The sequence below is a fragment of the Nicotiana tabacum genome, chromosome 3, assembly GCF_000715075.1.
Source record: "Nicotiana tabacum cultivar K326 chromosome 3, ASM71507v2, whole genome shotgun sequence".
Classification (NCBI taxonomy): Eukaryota; Viridiplantae; Streptophyta; class Magnoliopsida; order Solanales; family Solanaceae; genus Nicotiana; species Nicotiana tabacum.
The window spans coordinates 58,569,509-58,585,900 of record NC_134082.1 but is presented as its reverse complement, the minus strand read 5'-3'; the positions used below and the strand labels follow the sequence as shown (position 1 = coordinate 58,585,900).

The window sequence follows — 16,392 nt, the reverse complement described above, 5'->3', positions numbered from 1 at the left end:
GAAAACATATAGATGAGTCAACATACAAAATTTGAGGAAGATTGGAGGTGATTTCGACCAATTTGGTATCATAATTCATAGTTAAAATCGAGTTCAAAATTCTTCTGCGACACATGTATCAAACATGTATCACGCATGTATCTAACGCACAGGTATGCATGGATATACATGTGATACATATTTAATACAAATATGATACATTTGTGATACACAAACAATACACAATGTGATACACATATAATAAATAGCATCAAGTAGCCACTTTTTGATATGTTATTAAATATAATCAATTTTTATAATATATTTAAAATTTAACCATATGGTAAAAACTTTAAACTGCTTCTTTTATATTCAGATCACGAGCGTAAAATTCAAGAATAATGGTTTAAAACTTCAAAGTTTTGGATGAAAGTTTTTAAATTTTCAAGGTCTGGGGTTTTGAATGACTAGAGCTGAGAGCCTAAATTCAATTGAAACTTCTTGAGGTAGCTAAATTTTAAATAATTTGCAAGTTTTGATTATATTTTAAATAGCGGTCCTAAAATCTACAAAATATGATACATTTTGGGGTGGTTTTAACTTTTGACTCCATTTGTACCATAAGCAAACTTTGATGGTCAAAAGTTAAACGTATTGCATAAACGAGAGGTAATAGTTGTTAAAGGGAATAAAAAATCAAGATAACATTGAGGGCTATTTATGTACTTCATCCCCTAAAATTGGCTATTTGTGCACTTTGCCCAAGTTGCCATCTGGTTCAGCCTGCACCTGAATGGGCTCAATTCATTATGTGTGTAACTTGAAGTTTACACACAAAAATATAAAATTAGTGGCATTACACCAATTCCAATTATTAAATCTCAAGCTTCACCATGACTTCACGGCATTGGTGATCGATTGCTGCGATTGAATAAAAAGAAAGAAGAAAGCGAAAGTTCTTCGACTCTTGGCTTTCTCTTTGTAGAGTAGAGAGGTGAGAAGAGAAGATAATAATGGGAAGTAAAGGAGCCGGAGGAAGTGAAGCACAGAAATACGTATGGGAAGGAGCAATTCCACTACAGATTCACCTTCACGAATCCGAAGTCACTATTCTCCCTCCTCCTCCCCCTGCTCTGGTACTCTCCTTTTCCATTTTTGCCCTATTTTATTACTGCACGAAATATTCTTGTTTTGATGAATGTGCCTGGGTTTGGTTTTTAGTTAATCAAATTTTTGAATCTGTGAAGAGCAGCCCGGTGCATTAAGCTCCCGCTGCGGGGTTCGGGAAGGGTCAGACCACAAGAAGAGTCTATTACAAATTTTTGAATCTGTAATTGGAATTAATAGTGTAAGTTTCTGAATGTGCCAATGCTAAAGAAAATTTACTAAAGTTAAGCTGAATTGACAAGTGAGTGGAGAACCCCTGATGATTCATTGGAAAGGGGAGAGAGTGAGAGTTTGTCTGAATTGATCGCCGAAGATTGGTTTAGAGGTAAAAAGTGCGTCCAGCTCAGGCTGGATCATGCGTTACGCTGGGGTAAGTAGGGAACCACTGTTGAACCATTGGAAGGGGGAAAGGAAGTTTAAAGCTGAATTTACGAAATGATGGTTTGGTGATAACACGCCACCACCTCCAACCTATGTATCAAGGGTTGAAGACATGCGGGGAATCACTGTTGATCGGTTGGGAAGAAGAAAGAAAGTTTTAAGATGAATTCACTAGTGAATTGTGGCATTGCAGAGTAATGTTGAGGGCTGATAATTTTTGTCCAATGTGAAGGGGAGCCTTAGCACAATGGTAAAAGTTGCCGCCATGTGACCTGGAGGTCACGGGTTCAAACTGCGAACATGCAAGAGAAATGCAAGGTAAGACTGCGTACATAAACTCAAGGTGGTTCGACCCTTCCCCGGACTCGGCTATAGCGGGAGCTTAGTGCACCGAGATGCCCTTTTTTTAGGTTCTGGGATTTGTGGTTTACATTAGTCTTTGGGGTAATAGCAAAACCCAGTTTTTAGGAAGCAAGTGGATTTTCTTTCTTTGTTACTCGTGATGTACATGTGTAATATGGTTATAGGAGAGGCTTTAAGAATGTTAATATGAATAATATAACTGTTTTGAATGATTGCTTAAAGAGTCAATGTTATTCTGCATTAAAATAGAAATATTTTCTCCTAAATCCCAAACAAAAATATAGCTGCTTTTTGAGAATTGAGCACAGCTTGGTTTAGATAGTATTTGCTCTCTTACTTCCAGTTGACCATACTCGTCAAATTTCTTCCTGGTTTAAAGAAGATCAATCATTGCCTATAGAGCCGGTGTGTTCAGTTGGTTTCAATCTGTTTCTTCATGAGTTGAATCTTATCATCCATGTCAAACCTAATCCTGGACACAGTGACTGTGAAATCAGCGATTTTCTGCAGCTACTCAATTTACTGCTGCCTCGTGGCTATTACAAACACATAAATGAAAGGATATTACCCCAATGCAGAAACTTGAATGTGTGTGTTTGTGTGCATTTATATTTAAACTACACTAGCTAATTTATGTATTTGATGGTGTTTTATATTGCAGATTTTAGCTCCTCGAATAGGTTACCTGCCTCTTTTAGGAACAAAAATAAAACCTTTCTTCAGTAATTCACTTCCTCCTGGTGTAGATACCATATGGTTTGAGTACAAAGGCTTGCCTCTCAAATGGTACGCAATACCCTCATGCCAATCAGTATATTTTAGCATAATCTTGGTGTAGAACTGCTGTGTTGTTCAAGTATATTCTTGTGCTCGAGACAAATTGTGGTACATAGATGACATTAATGACTTCATTCTCAACGGATGTGGATTTCTTTGTTCTATATTAAACATGTATCTGATGTTTTTCTCGTTCAAGTAGCATATGCTCCAGAAATATACTATAGTCTTTGTTTCAGTTCATCTTGTTTTTGTCTTACAGCTTTCTTGGTTCCATATCTCACCATCCATTATTTAGTTCTTGTCTTTTCTTGGTTCCATATCATGCCATTCAGCTATCTCATTTGTTTCCACAATATGAATCAATCATGTATCACTTTCTCTTTTTTCTGTTGATGGTAGCCTTAGGACATTATCTGCATCTCGGATGGTATAGCAGTTGATGATCTTGAATTGACTTATTCATTCTGGAAGGTTTTCTTGAATAAATTTGAAGAATCTAGAGAGGGTGATATCAAGTTGGGAGACAAGTTTCTTGAATAAATTTGAAGAATCTAGAGAGGGTGATATCAAGTTGGGAAACCTTTTTTGTTAGCTTTTCTCGTTTGCCTCATTTAAGTGTATTTATGTGTGTTTTTGACTGCCCTTAAATTAGTTTTGTTATGCGATTAACAATTTGTTCTTATGGATATTTGCATTCTTGATGCAGGTATATACCAACTGGGGTACTCTTTGATCTTCTTTGTGCAGAACCTGAACGTCCTTGGAATCTGACGGTATGTCGATGTATTTTGCTTTAAGCTATGAGGAACTATCAGCTGAAAGTAACACCATCTTTGCTGGACTTTCCAGGGGAAGGGTAGTGAAAATTGGTAACTTAACTTGATTTTATAAGACTTAGGAAGTAAATACTAAGTGGAAGAGGAGGGATGCAACCCATGACATCATCTTTTTCAAAGCCTCATCTTCTTCACTAAATTGAGGAAGAATTAGAGTGATTGGTACCAATATATGAAGTCTATTTTAGTGTCTTAATGAACTAAATTTGCAAGCTACTACATTTTCTGTTACTTCCTTTTTTACTTTCGAGAAAACGGAGGTTGAAGCTATTTGCTCATCAGTTGAAGAAAAATAAGCCCTTTTGTCTCTTACAAAGCTAAGATTGCAATCTGTCACTTTTCTCCTCTCCCATGGTTTTGTGCCAAAAATACTCTAATGTTTAGATAGTTCTAAGAATGGCAAGGATGGGAATATGTATAACTACTGAATAAGAGATTGCTGGGCATGAATATTCTCTCCACCATATTATATTCTCAAAGATTTCAGATCCATTTAGATCAATGGCTCCTTGCATTTTTTTTTGAAAAGGTAATATGTTTGTATTGAATATGGAAATGGTTACATTAAAAGTGTAACCTTCTGATAATTACAAAGGGGAAACCAGAAGAGAGGCCTAAGATTCTATAAGACTCACAATTGATCGAAAACATCAAAAATTAACTCTCTTCTAGATATTCCTGTTTACACCAAAAATAAAAGAGCATTAAACAGCTCATCTTCAGTTTTTGTATTGAACTATGGTTATCCTCAAAACATCTTTGATTCCTTTCTTTCCATATTGTCCACCATATACAAGCCGGGTCAATCTTCCATCCCTCCTTGCATTTTATTGGTAGATCATATAAGCCCAGTAGCTCAATACAATTTGTGCGTATTATGACACTTAGATTGGTTTGAATAATAGGAGGAAAGGAAAGGGTAAGGTAAAAATATAGTTCACTTTAAGTTATAGTAAACTCAATTACTTTATATGCCTTTCCTTCCATACCAGTTGACCCTAAGTTTCCCTTATAGTAATATTCGTTTGATTATTAATTTGTTTGTTCAATTCATTAATGCGTGGTCTGTGGAATAAGGTTGTGTAGTTGTACAGGTTGCATACACTGGAAAATGATGTGCAACTTGTCTCAGTTGTCCTTGGCATGCTTGTTGATGACATGAATCTAAAACATAAAAGTCTAAATCAAATTCATGATGATAAATTAGGCAATATATTTCTATAGTTTGGTCATGTCCTATGCAAACCTCCAAATTATCTGGTCCATTGGTGTCATATTGGGTGGTTGAAGATGTTAATGGGGCAATATAGATTAAAATTGTGTAGAGATTTGTTTCAAAATCTAAAGTCGCTTGAAATCAATGCGGATTTAGTTAATAATATTCATAATAAAAGCAAAGGATTCATATAGATGATAGCAAATAGTGGGAATTAAGACTTAGCTGTTGTTACACATTCATTAGGTCTGATATTTGTCAGGAGTCATTTAGTCTGGTTAGAAATTTATGTGTCAATATAGGGAAAGTGTGAGACGGAGAATTCCTCTAATGTTAGAGAACCCTAATGTGCCTTAATAGACAAATTATTTGATAGTATTGGAGCAAAATGGGCCGGGTCCAACAGAATGAATGTAAGTAGGTCATATAGTCGAGCCAAGTAGTTCAAAATTGAGGTGTAGTTGCTTGATTGATTGAGTTACTCTTTAGTACTTGATAATTTTTGGAGGCAGTTAATTATTAGATTATTATACTGTAGCTTATCCTAATATACTAGCATCAATTTAGCTAAGATAATTTTGTGTTACCATTCTAAAAATAAGGTTCTATTTATCTTATGGTTTTAGTATATTTTGACCTGTCTAATTCAAAAATTGACATTAAAGTGGAAACCAACACATTCAACATTCTTGAAAGGTAACAACATCAAATTACAATGAATTAGATATGTGAAAGCAATATCTAGAATGTGGATCTTACATCTAGTTTTCTGTTTAATAATTAATCATAGGATTTCATTTCAAAAAGTATTAGCTTTAGGTGTTACAAATATGCATATGGAACATGGAATGAAGTAGGATCCATGATATTTCATTAAATTCATCTATGGAAGAAATATCATTTGAATGATTACTTTAATGCAAGAAATGATATATTATAATTGGTTCTGTGAGTGTATCAAAGCATAAGGTGGCCAAAATATCATCGATATTGTTTTGACTTTTGACGATAGAGGTCGAACTACCTTGCGAACTTAAATTTTTATATTGTTTTACCATGCATTGCTTAATAAAACAAGTTACTATATTATCATCAATGCATCTCACTTTAATGGAGACACCTTCATGCACTCTCTCTGCAGGTACATTTTAGAGGATATCCTGGAAATATTTTAACACCTTGTGAAGGCGAAGATAGTGCAAAGTGGAGTTTTATCAATTCACTAAAAGAGGTTAGGTATAGTTTCTTTTGTTTGCTTCTGCACTGTTAACTTCCTTTCTTGTATGTTACAAGTGACAATGTGGCTTGTAAAAGTATGATCCTGCCTCATTCTTTGGTGTCATACTGGTGCTGCGCCATTTTGGTGTCATACTGGTGCTGCGCCATTTTGGTGTTAGACGTATCTAATTGCTAGTGAGTCTATGAAGTTAGCTTAATTTACATACAGTTGATTGTTTGTTTTTTAATCATGTTTAAGCCTTTAAGGAAGCTAAATTACGTATCAAGTTAACAATAAGTTCATTCCAAATGCATCTTCTGGTTTATAATATGCAAATTCTCCGGGAACAGCTGACTATGTTGGTGGTCAGAGATGTGAGTCCGAGCCGGGGGGGGGCATGGTAGGGGTTGACAATCAATTCATTTCAAATGCATCCACTGGATTTTAATTGTGAGAGTGCTCCATGAACAGAGGATTATGCTGGCTGTAAGAGCTGTGAATCACAGGGGATTGGTGGTGGGCTTTGGCTTTAGAAATGAGGTCTCACTATATTGGACTTATTGTTTACTTTCTGATATTTCTACTGGCTGATCTGCAGGCAGCATACATAATCAATGGGAACTGCAAGAATGTAATGAATATGTCCCAACCTGATCAATTAGAACTCTGGCGCTCCATTATGGATGGTATGCATCTTAATTGCAGGGTTTATAATACGGGCTTCTTCGTTCATTTCTCACGTGGCTATTGTCATTTTCACCAGTGCCATACACGCACAGTGCTAGGGGACTGTTTCATGAAGGGTTTCATCTTTCTAGGCGATCTTATTATATCTATGTTTAGATCACTCACTGTACTGTGTTCGATCTATCAGGTAATTTAGAAGCTTATCTCCGAATCTCGTCTAAGCTTAAACTTGGCCTAGTGGTGGATGATTTTTCAATACAACTTAGCTCTTCCTCTCCTAAATCACCGGAAAGCACTCAAAATGCAGATGGCACAGGACCAGCTAAAACAGGTGAGTTACACGTGTATGTAGTCAGTCTAGCCTACAAAATATGTTAACACTGTGGAAGTTCAGTTGGCGCACACACAAAATCTCTCTAGTTCCCCTTCCTTTGAATAAGTTAGTCAAAAACTTCTGTTCTAATTTCTTTTGATTGGATGTATTTGGAGGTAGTTAAGTTGAACTGCTGAGTAATAAATGTTGCTCCATAGCTTGGTAATGATGATGTTCTAATTTGAGGGCTCTAGCTAGTGGGAGAGATTAACTTAGCACCAGGACATGTTAGAGGAGCTTGCCCTAGTGCATAGTGGAGGGAAGTCGCTTTATTCCTGTTTCAAAATTTCAGTTTCCCTTCATGATAAGAGTTCAGCTATTTAAATCGCTTCACAGTCAAGGCACTTTCAAATCTTAGTCACCTACTTATCAAAAAATCTTAGTTCATGACTTGATCTTTTAGTTCAAGATAAAACAATGTAATTATTAGTTTAATCCCAACTGTTTGTGGCTTGTAATTTAATCATCCTTTTCCATAATTTTCTTATCAATTAGGTGAACTGTGCCAGAGAAATTATTTGTTCCAATTTCTGTTTAAAGTGGTGAAATGTGATTATTTGTCCATGACATGTTTTCTTAGTGCGGCACTGGTGAGCTCGCTGAAGCAACTTGCGTGTGCTGTTGTGGGGTAGGAGATTGAGCCCTTTATAGGCTTAATTAACTTGTTTTTTATGAGGAAGTTTCATTAGGAGGCATCAAGACTCTAATTCTTGCTCTACTTTTATATTGGAGTGGGCTTCAGTAGTTTATTGGTAAAGATGGAAGGACTGGTCAACAGCCAGGAAGGGAAGTTTACCCTAGGATTTCCTTCTCAAACACTGTGGAAATCGGCTGTCAAGTCTTCCTCGGGAAGCTATCTTATAGACCAAAACCCACCATTGTCCTTTTAACTATAACTAGTTTCTGGACACGCGCCTTGCACGTGTATCCCATGCTAATTAGTACAAATATTTCAAGATGGTATAAATCCATTAGTACAAATATTTCAAGATGGTATATATTTTGTGGTGATTCTTTTTTTTTTTTTTTTTTTTTACAAAAAGTATAGAAAGCTGGAGAAGAACACTCTTATATCAATAAAGTATAACCAATATTGGTAAACCATAATGTATATATTGACACAAATAATAACTTTAAATTTCTTCCAATATGCATCTACAAGAAACATTATCAAACAATAACATTACGGTTTCATTCCTTACCGCAAGGGCCATATCTACCTAGAAGTAAATTACATTGAAAAAAAAAATAACTCTTCCCCTAATTTTAGTATCAAGAAAAAATGAGGGAATATCTTTGTAGAATTCCTTCAAGAATAAATAATGATAAATAGAAAGAAGCAGTAAATAACTTTAAAAAAAGAAGAGATATACCGTTACTTACCAAAATAAAAAGAGAAATATGATTTTATTTTAGTAATGGTCATGCTCCCATGCAAAAGAAATTGTCAAAAGGACAACTCAAGATGCATTTTGAACCTATATTTTATACCTCATCCCTTGCACTCGAGAGACAAAATTGCAGCAGATGAAGTGATTGCAAGAGGGAACATTTTTACCCGATAACAAAAGCAAGAAATACAGCAATAACAATAGCAAAAACCAAAACCAAAATTGTCAGTGGGAAGGAAGAAAAAAGAAAACTAAAATAAAAGGCTGATATGAAATGCCCTAAAAAATTAAATGAAAAAAGTAAAGTATAAAACAGATATTAAACGCCCCATAAAATTGACCATCTGGTGGTGATAGCTTCATGCTTCACGCCCCATAATTTTTTAGCAATATCATGGGTCCAACTAACAACGAGCATGCTTGATCATAGTTATTTGACTGTCCTTCGTACCAACGCACAGAACTAATGGCTCTCTCATAAGAAATTAATCAATAATAATAAGAATACATATATAATGTAATTAAAAATCCAAATGATAAGGCATGTTACCATTCGGTTATTTTGTTGTGATGAGGATTTGGTTTAGCAAAAGGCTTCATGGGTACATAGTGTGGAGCGGCGAAGTTGAAGAAAAGGAAATACATTTAGAGTAGTGGAACAGACTTTACAACATTTAATTATGAGTAGTAAACGGATGGTTTTAGTGGTGAAAGTTAGAAGGGCAAAAATTAACACTCAATAAATAGTAGAAGATGTAAAAATTCTTAATTACCTTGTATTCTTAATTATACTTATTCATTTAATAGAATTTTTTTTTTGAAGAAGGCCAAAATAGTCAATCAAAATTTTATGGGTATTTTCGTAAATCAACTTCACACTAAGGGGCTTCCCACTTATAATATAGTATGATTTAAGAGCAAAAAGGATAATGATTCTCTACCTATAACAAAAGAAAAGGAAAAAAGAACAAGGAAGATATACCTAATTTGTTTCATAAAAGGAATGTGGTCAAATAAACCTTTGTTTGGAAATCTTCCATTTTGCAGAAATTGTTCACTAGATGTTGCCTTTCCTGATCAACTTTTGGTTTTTGTTCTTGTTTCAAGAATTCTAGTATTCATCACATTGGGGGTCAAGTAAGATCAGACCAACGAGGTTCAATGAACATCTTTTTTGATTTAGTATGACTTTTGTTAATGGGCATCCCGAGGATACAGTATACAAGTTACAAAGCGAACATAATATGCATGAAGAAAGTGGTCCTGAAATAGGAATGAACTATGATGCTCGTCATTCTCTTCGCTGACATGTGATACACATAATAATGAAAGTGGAAAAAACTTTGCCCTGAAGGGAAATAAGCTGATTTTGGATAAGTATGGACCTTTATTTTATGTGCACGTCAATAGGTTTCACATGGGTGTATGGTACTCCGTATGGATTGCTCATACACCCTAGTCCATTTGACACTGATGAGTTAAAACCTGCAAGTCATCTGAATTAGGATACTATGTTTAGATGATAGATATACACATCTTGAGTAAAAATCGTAGCCAAACTGATCAGACGTGGATGGAGCTAATTGATTTCTCTCTCTTGCTTTCTTTTACAACAGTTAACGGACTGGTAATATCTTTAAAAGTCTCACATTTACCCCATGACCTGTCAAGTGAATGGATTCTGAATTTATTCTAGAAGTAGAATACATTGAAACGTGTAGTAATTCCTAATACTATGCTTCTAGACAAAGAAAAATACTGTTTCATATAATTGTGTTTTAGCAGGTGGTATTTTTTGCAAAGCTTTCAAAATGTGATTTCTGTTCTATGTTCTGGAAACACAATTTGCTTCCCTCAATCTTGACATGCCAACAATATGTACAAGATGTTATGTTCAATGCTCTTCATCTTGACATCCCCACACTATGCATCAGTATGTCAGTAATAATCTCCTTTTCTGTTGGGTTTGGGGGGGGGGGGGGAGTTTTAATTCATGCATTCTTGCTGCTTATCTTTTTGGGAGATGAACAAACAGATATGCTCCTTCTTAAACTTTTAAACTTGTTACTGCCATACAAATTATCTTCTGTTTTGTTGTATTCAGGTAGAATACCGGTTCGACTGTATGTTAGGACTATCAATGAGGATTTTGATGACTTGCAAGATGCACCTGCAGTTGAAAGTTGGGACAAAATCTCTTACATAAACAGACCTGTTGAGATCCATGGAGATGGTAAGAAATTTGGCTATAATTTTTTTTAGTTTCATTTTGTATTTGTGCATTTACTTGGTATGTTGTTGTTGTTGTTGTTGTTTGTATTTGTGCATGCACACTAACTCAAACCTACGTTAACTTCATGAACATCAAAACCATACTGGAAGATTGGTAATTAAATTCTGGCATTGCAGGGTTAGCTTTAATGTTCCTTTTCCTATGAGGTGAAATGTTGACAGGTAGGAGGCTAGCAGTTTGCTTAAATATACCATGGATGATATGATTAATCTACATCTTTTGCTCTCTTCTCGCACAAATTTAATTTTAGGTGGACTTTAGACAAGCTTAGGATGTTGATGGATTGTGAGCAATAAGACTTCAGAATTCAAGTGTTTGGTGCTTTTGTGACCTCCTAAGTCCCTTGGATAAAGAACTTGAGACAAAGGGTGTGTTTGGTATAACGGAAAATATTTTTCCAAGAAAATGTTTTCTTGAAAAACAAGTAGTAATCTTATTCATTTTCCGGTGTTTGGTACGCAAATTAAGGAAAATAACTTCTTAAGAGTATTCATAAATAATTTAGATACAATAAACATGAAGCCATAAACTTTTGAACCAACAACCTTCCGAACCCACAAATTTCATAAAACTTCCGAACCGCTAAACTTTCGAAAACCACAAGCTTTCGAACCCATAAAATTTATAATTTCTAAATCCGTAAACTTCCAAATACATAAACCTTCGAACTCATAACTTTGGAGCTTGTAAAATTTCGACCCTGTAAATTGAAAGATGAAAAAACTAAAACTTTAAATATATTGGGGGGGGGGGGGGGAGGAAGAAAAAACAAAAAGCTGAAAAAAAAAAAATTTAAAATTACAATTTTTTTCGTGTGGGTGGTGGGGGAGAGGGTTGGGGTGGGTGGTGCAGAAAAACGAAAAAACAAAAATTTAAAATTACAAAAAAAAAAGTAAAAGAAATAATTTTTTTTGCGAGGGGAGGGAGAGGATAGCAGGGTGAGTGGTGACGGAAAAAAAAAACCTTTTTGGAGAGAGGGGGTGGGGTGGGGTGCGTTGGTGAGGATGGGGAAGGTTAAGAAAGTTTGGAAAATGTTTTCCGTTCTCTTGATAAGGAAAACATTTTCCTCCAATTGAAGCAAAATGAGTTCATAAGGAAAATATTTTCTAAAACATTTAAGCCAACCTAACATAGGAAAATTGGAAAACATTTTCCGGAAAATATTTTCCTTCATACCAAACACACCCAAAGAGTCCGTTGGAATGAAGATTACCAATGTCATTTGGGAAGAACTATCCCATGGGTTCTTGTGTTAATGTTCAGCAAGTTGTACTAGTAAAGTTTGTGTAGATTAAACAGTTGAGATTATGTTCTGAGTCAAAGGTAGTTATTAATGGCTTCTGCACAATTTGATGGGGCAAACAAGACCCAAAAGCATAGGGGAGATACCTCTTTCTGCATTTACACTCTGGAAATTGTTGTGATTATTAATGTTTTGTTCCCTTTCCTTGATGGGTTTGATTGCAGGAGGCAAATGCTTCACCTTGTGTGACGCAATAACGAAGCTTCTGCCGGAGCTGTTTGGGGAAAAACTGCTGCCAAAAGATGACGTTTCTGGAGAAGAAGTTGAGGTTGGACAGAGATTATCTCTTGAAGAAACAAACAAGAGCAGCACGGGACAAAGTGGAGAGATGTTGAATGAGCGCATTGTCTCCTGCTCTGTGTCAGATGGTGCTGAGATTAAGCTCATACGCATTCAGGGAATTGAACCAAAGATGGAGATTCCTTTTGCATGGGTGGTAAACAATTTGATGAACCCTGATTACTTTCTTCATATCTGTGTATATGTCAAAATTCAAGAACCCATCACCATATAGCAAATTGTTCATAGATTAGCAATTCTGGAGATTTGGAAATTCTTTAGTTCTGATAGTGCATATATCTCAGTCACTGTAAATAAGCGCATAGGATATTTTGAATGTGTTTTTACCTCTAGCTTTGTCAATGCTATTGGCAAATTGGTCGAAACATCTACATCTCAAACTCATGAAGGTAGCAAAGGTCCGAAGCTTAGGCATATTGACAACGCAAAAAGAAAAAAAACAGAAGCAGTTCTTAGCTTTGTTCTGAGCATCTTAGAAGGTGAAGAAACACCGTTGGCGTGTAAAAGTAAGATCTTTTCTCCTATATTTTTAGTTCATAAATGATCTTCACATATTTAGCAAAAACATTTCCTTGAACTTGTGACACTGCGATCCAAGCTGTGGTAGTCTTGTGACCACTGAATTGTTCCTTTGGGAACGCTTAATAGCTCTTGAAAATGTTTTTTTTTTCAAAAAAGTACGTTAATTGCTTTTTGTGTTTTCGAGCTAAAGTTCTAGCTACCTTTGAGCAAGGAATCCGTAGTTGAATGATTTCCGGTCAATTGGTTACATATTGATCAATTTATCTTCTCATCTACAAATACATATTAATAAGTGAAATTGGTTATCAATTTTTATTTCTCGAATTCTCAGTGTCCACCAAAACTTTTTTTTCATTTCCTCTCTTTACCAGCTCCACAGATGAAAAAGCGCACACACATACATATTGCGCGCTCACACTCACTTACCTCTTCCCCCAACCAAATTTATGCTCAACCACGTTTTTTCCTTTAGAATTAGCCTCCAAACTGATAAAATTTAGCCAAATATAATTCAAAATAAGCTTTAAAAACTACCCACGATTGAAAAAGATTCAATCTTTAATGAAATTGGAAACAGTCAACAAAAGTCAACCCCGGGTCTGCTTGGTCAAACCCGAGATTCGGACCAAAATCTGATTACTCATTCACCCTTGAGTTTGGTTATGTGATTTGTTCGAAATCCGATCTTAATTTGAGGTCTAAATCTCAATTTTATAAAATCTCTAGTTTCTATCCAAAACCCCTGATGTCTACCATGAAATTCATAAATTAAGGTTAAAAATCAATGAGTGATTATAGAAATACATCAAAACTAGTTAAAATTTACTAACCTATGAATTTGGGATGAAAATCTCCTCAAAATCCTCTCTAGTCCGAGCTCTAGTTTTCAAAAATGGTGTTGATTGCATAAATCCCGACTTTAAGCTTTTAAATACTTGGGCTTCAGGCGTTCTTCAGGTTCGCGAAGTGCTCTGTCCCAATGGCCTTCGCGTTCATGAAGTCTACATCGCGTTTGCGAAGGCTTATTCCCCAGCCCGCCTTCACGTTCGTGTTCCCTAGTCCGCGTTCGCAATGAAGACCCCTGCCATCTCCCTAGGTCATTCCCAAAGCTTCGCGTTCGTGAGTGGCCGTCGCGTTTGCGAAGGGTAATCCCCAATACTTCGCGTTTGCGATCTGCCTCTCGCGTCGCGAAGAGTAACCATCCCCAACCAAAACTTTTCCCTTAGCTGGCGTGATAGAGGCTTCGCGATTGCGAAGCACTGGACACCAAAAGCAAAAATTGGCAATTTCAACAAGTATAAAAATTGTCCGAAACCATTCTGAAACTCGCGCGAGTCCCTCAAGATCCAAATCGAACATGCACACAAGTGTAATAATATCATATAAATTTGATTGCTACCTCAAATCATCAAAATAACCTCAAATAACAAGAATCGATCATCAAAATTCAAGATTTCAACTTAAAAACCCATTTTCACAATCTTTCACAAAATGCGTCGAAACTCGCTTGGGGCACCCTAGACCCCAACCAAACGTACGTACAAGTCCAAAATCATCATACGAACCTACCAGAATCGTAAAAATACCGATCCGAGGTCGTGTACCAAGAACGTTGACCATGGTCAACTCAAATGTTTTTAAAGCCAAAAATCATATTTTCTTGAAAATTTCACGTAAAAACTTTCCTAAAAATAACACGGACCATACACGCAAGTCGTATAACATCTAATGAAGCTATGAGAGGTCTCGAAACACGAAAATATAGGCTAGTAATCAAATCGACTTATCGGGTCGTTACAGAAGTGCATCAACAACTGATGAAGAAAAGTATTTACATTGTCAAGTTCGTGAGAATTTTAGGAAAAATATCCAAAGTTGTAGTAGGAACCTAAATTATTTAAAATTTGATATTTACTAGTTGATTTTATTCATGTCTAGTTAGGTTTTGTATTCAAGATCATACTAAAATAGCAATACAAAAAAAATCGGAATTAGCACGAACTTCATCTCTATATTGCGCGTAGCTAACAAAATTTCTCGATAATTTTACGCTAATCCGTCACTAAATTAGATTAGCGACGAATTTTGTTTTGCTACAGAATTGCTTTGTCGCTAATTTATGTTTTTTTTTTGTAGTGTAGGTTTTTTTTAAGTTAAAATAAATTTTTCAATATTATAAATAGGTGTACTATCTATTTACATATGTGGAGGATTATTGAGAACATTTAAAAAACATTGAGATTAAGAGTAAATTAATTTCCATTCAATTAGTGCTTGCTTGTATGACTATAAGTACCCCTCTGATTATCAAAAAAGTTGGAGAAAAACGTGAGAAAATTTTATTCGTCTCTGTAGTATTTGCTTAGATTATATAAATGCTCTTGAGAAAATATTACTACTTTTTATTTACTGACCAAATACCAGACGCACCACTAATGTAAGTTAGTTTTAGATGAGTTCATTCATTATGGAGAAAATGACATGACCTTTTCTTTCTTTCTTTCTTTCTTTTCTTTCCCTTTTTAAAAAAATAAGTGTTAGAATTACTTGGATAGTAGGTTTCGGTCAAATGCATCATGCATGGCAATTCAAATGGTTGATTTTGGGGCAATTCTGTAGCATGTCTCCTTGCCATTGTCAATAAGGGAAACCCAATATCTTGGCAATACCATGTTCCAAGAGCATGTGGACATGAAGCTTTTAATGGCAGACCTTTGTTAAGTGCCCATAAGATCAATTAATAGGGTAACCCTATGTATCTTGCCAAAACTCTTCATGTGAATTTGTCCCGAGTTGTCAAGATATTAGGTAGCTTTAAGATATTACACTTGACACATGGAGCTATATATCCACATGGTCTTATATCATTTCTTGCCATTTTTAGGCCTTTATGCCTAACCTCCTCATCTATAGGTTGTGAATCAGATTTTTCCCTTGAGCTGTACTATTTCAAATAAAAAAAAGAGATATTCTTAATAGTGGGTTCAAGTCAGTTAGTATATATTTTAATTATATTATTGAGTACCTAGTATACTTATCTTTTATTTGTATAAATATTTAGTTAAGTGAAATGAAATCACCTAATATTTTTATTATTTTTACTAAAATTTTAATCTCTCATAATTTTTACTTACTTTATTGACGACAAGACAATACCTTTGAGTGCCAAACAAAAGGGAGATATGTAATATACTAGTTAAATGACCAACGTGCCAAATTTAATTTGGAAGATGTTTCCTTTCAACATGACAAATGAAAAAGATCAGATCTCCAGTTATTGTCCTTATCCTTTTAGATACGTCAGAATATACACTCTTTAGTAGGTATAGTTGTATACGGTCCAAATTGCCCGTCTATTACACGATAGATCGGGATTCAAAAGCGATGGGTTGAAGATCGACCCCGGGTTCCATTGAACCAAGATACGAGGTCAGAGTGTCCGTCCTCAAAAACATCGAGTCTGTGACCCCGGTATCAACCCTGACTACGAATGAGCTCGAGGAAACATTGCCAGACTGAATTACGGAATGCGAAATATCCGTAACCGGTCGGGTATCACAAAGGGAATCTCGGCACGTATCA

General features: G+C 35.5%; 1 protein-coding gene across 1 annotated transcript; it reads left to right on the top strand.

Moving 5' to 3' along the window:
- The first annotated feature begins 812 nt into the window (after nucleotides 1-812).
- LOC142161782 (autophagy protein 5-like) lies at nucleotides 813-12,655 on the top strand. Its single transcript, XM_075249458.1, has 8 exons — nucleotides 813-1,115; nucleotides 2,552-2,676; nucleotides 3,377-3,443; nucleotides 5,864-5,953; nucleotides 6,540-6,627; nucleotides 6,816-6,959; nucleotides 10,497-10,625; nucleotides 12,153-12,655. Exons 1-8 carry the CDS (start codon nucleotides 993-995, stop codon nucleotides 12,500-12,502), a joined length of 1,116 nt encoding a protein of 371 aa, XP_075105559.1. The 5' UTR covers nucleotides 813-992; the 3' UTR covers nucleotides 12,503-12,655.
- Nucleotides 12,656-16,392: the final 3,737 nt, after the last annotated feature.

Coding starts and splice junctions, on each gene's coding strand:
- LOC142161782 (XM_075249458.1), top strand. CDS start 993: ATGGGAAGTAAAGGAGCCGGAGGAAGTGAAGCACAGAAATACGTATGG. Junction 2,677..3,376: donor AAAGGCTTGCCTCTCAAATG/GTACGCAATACC, acceptor TTCTTGATGCAG/GTATATACCAACTGGGGTAC. Junction 6,960..10,496: donor CACAGGACCAGCTAAAACAG/GTGAGTTACACG, acceptor TGTTGTATTCAG/GTAGAATACCGGTTCGACTG.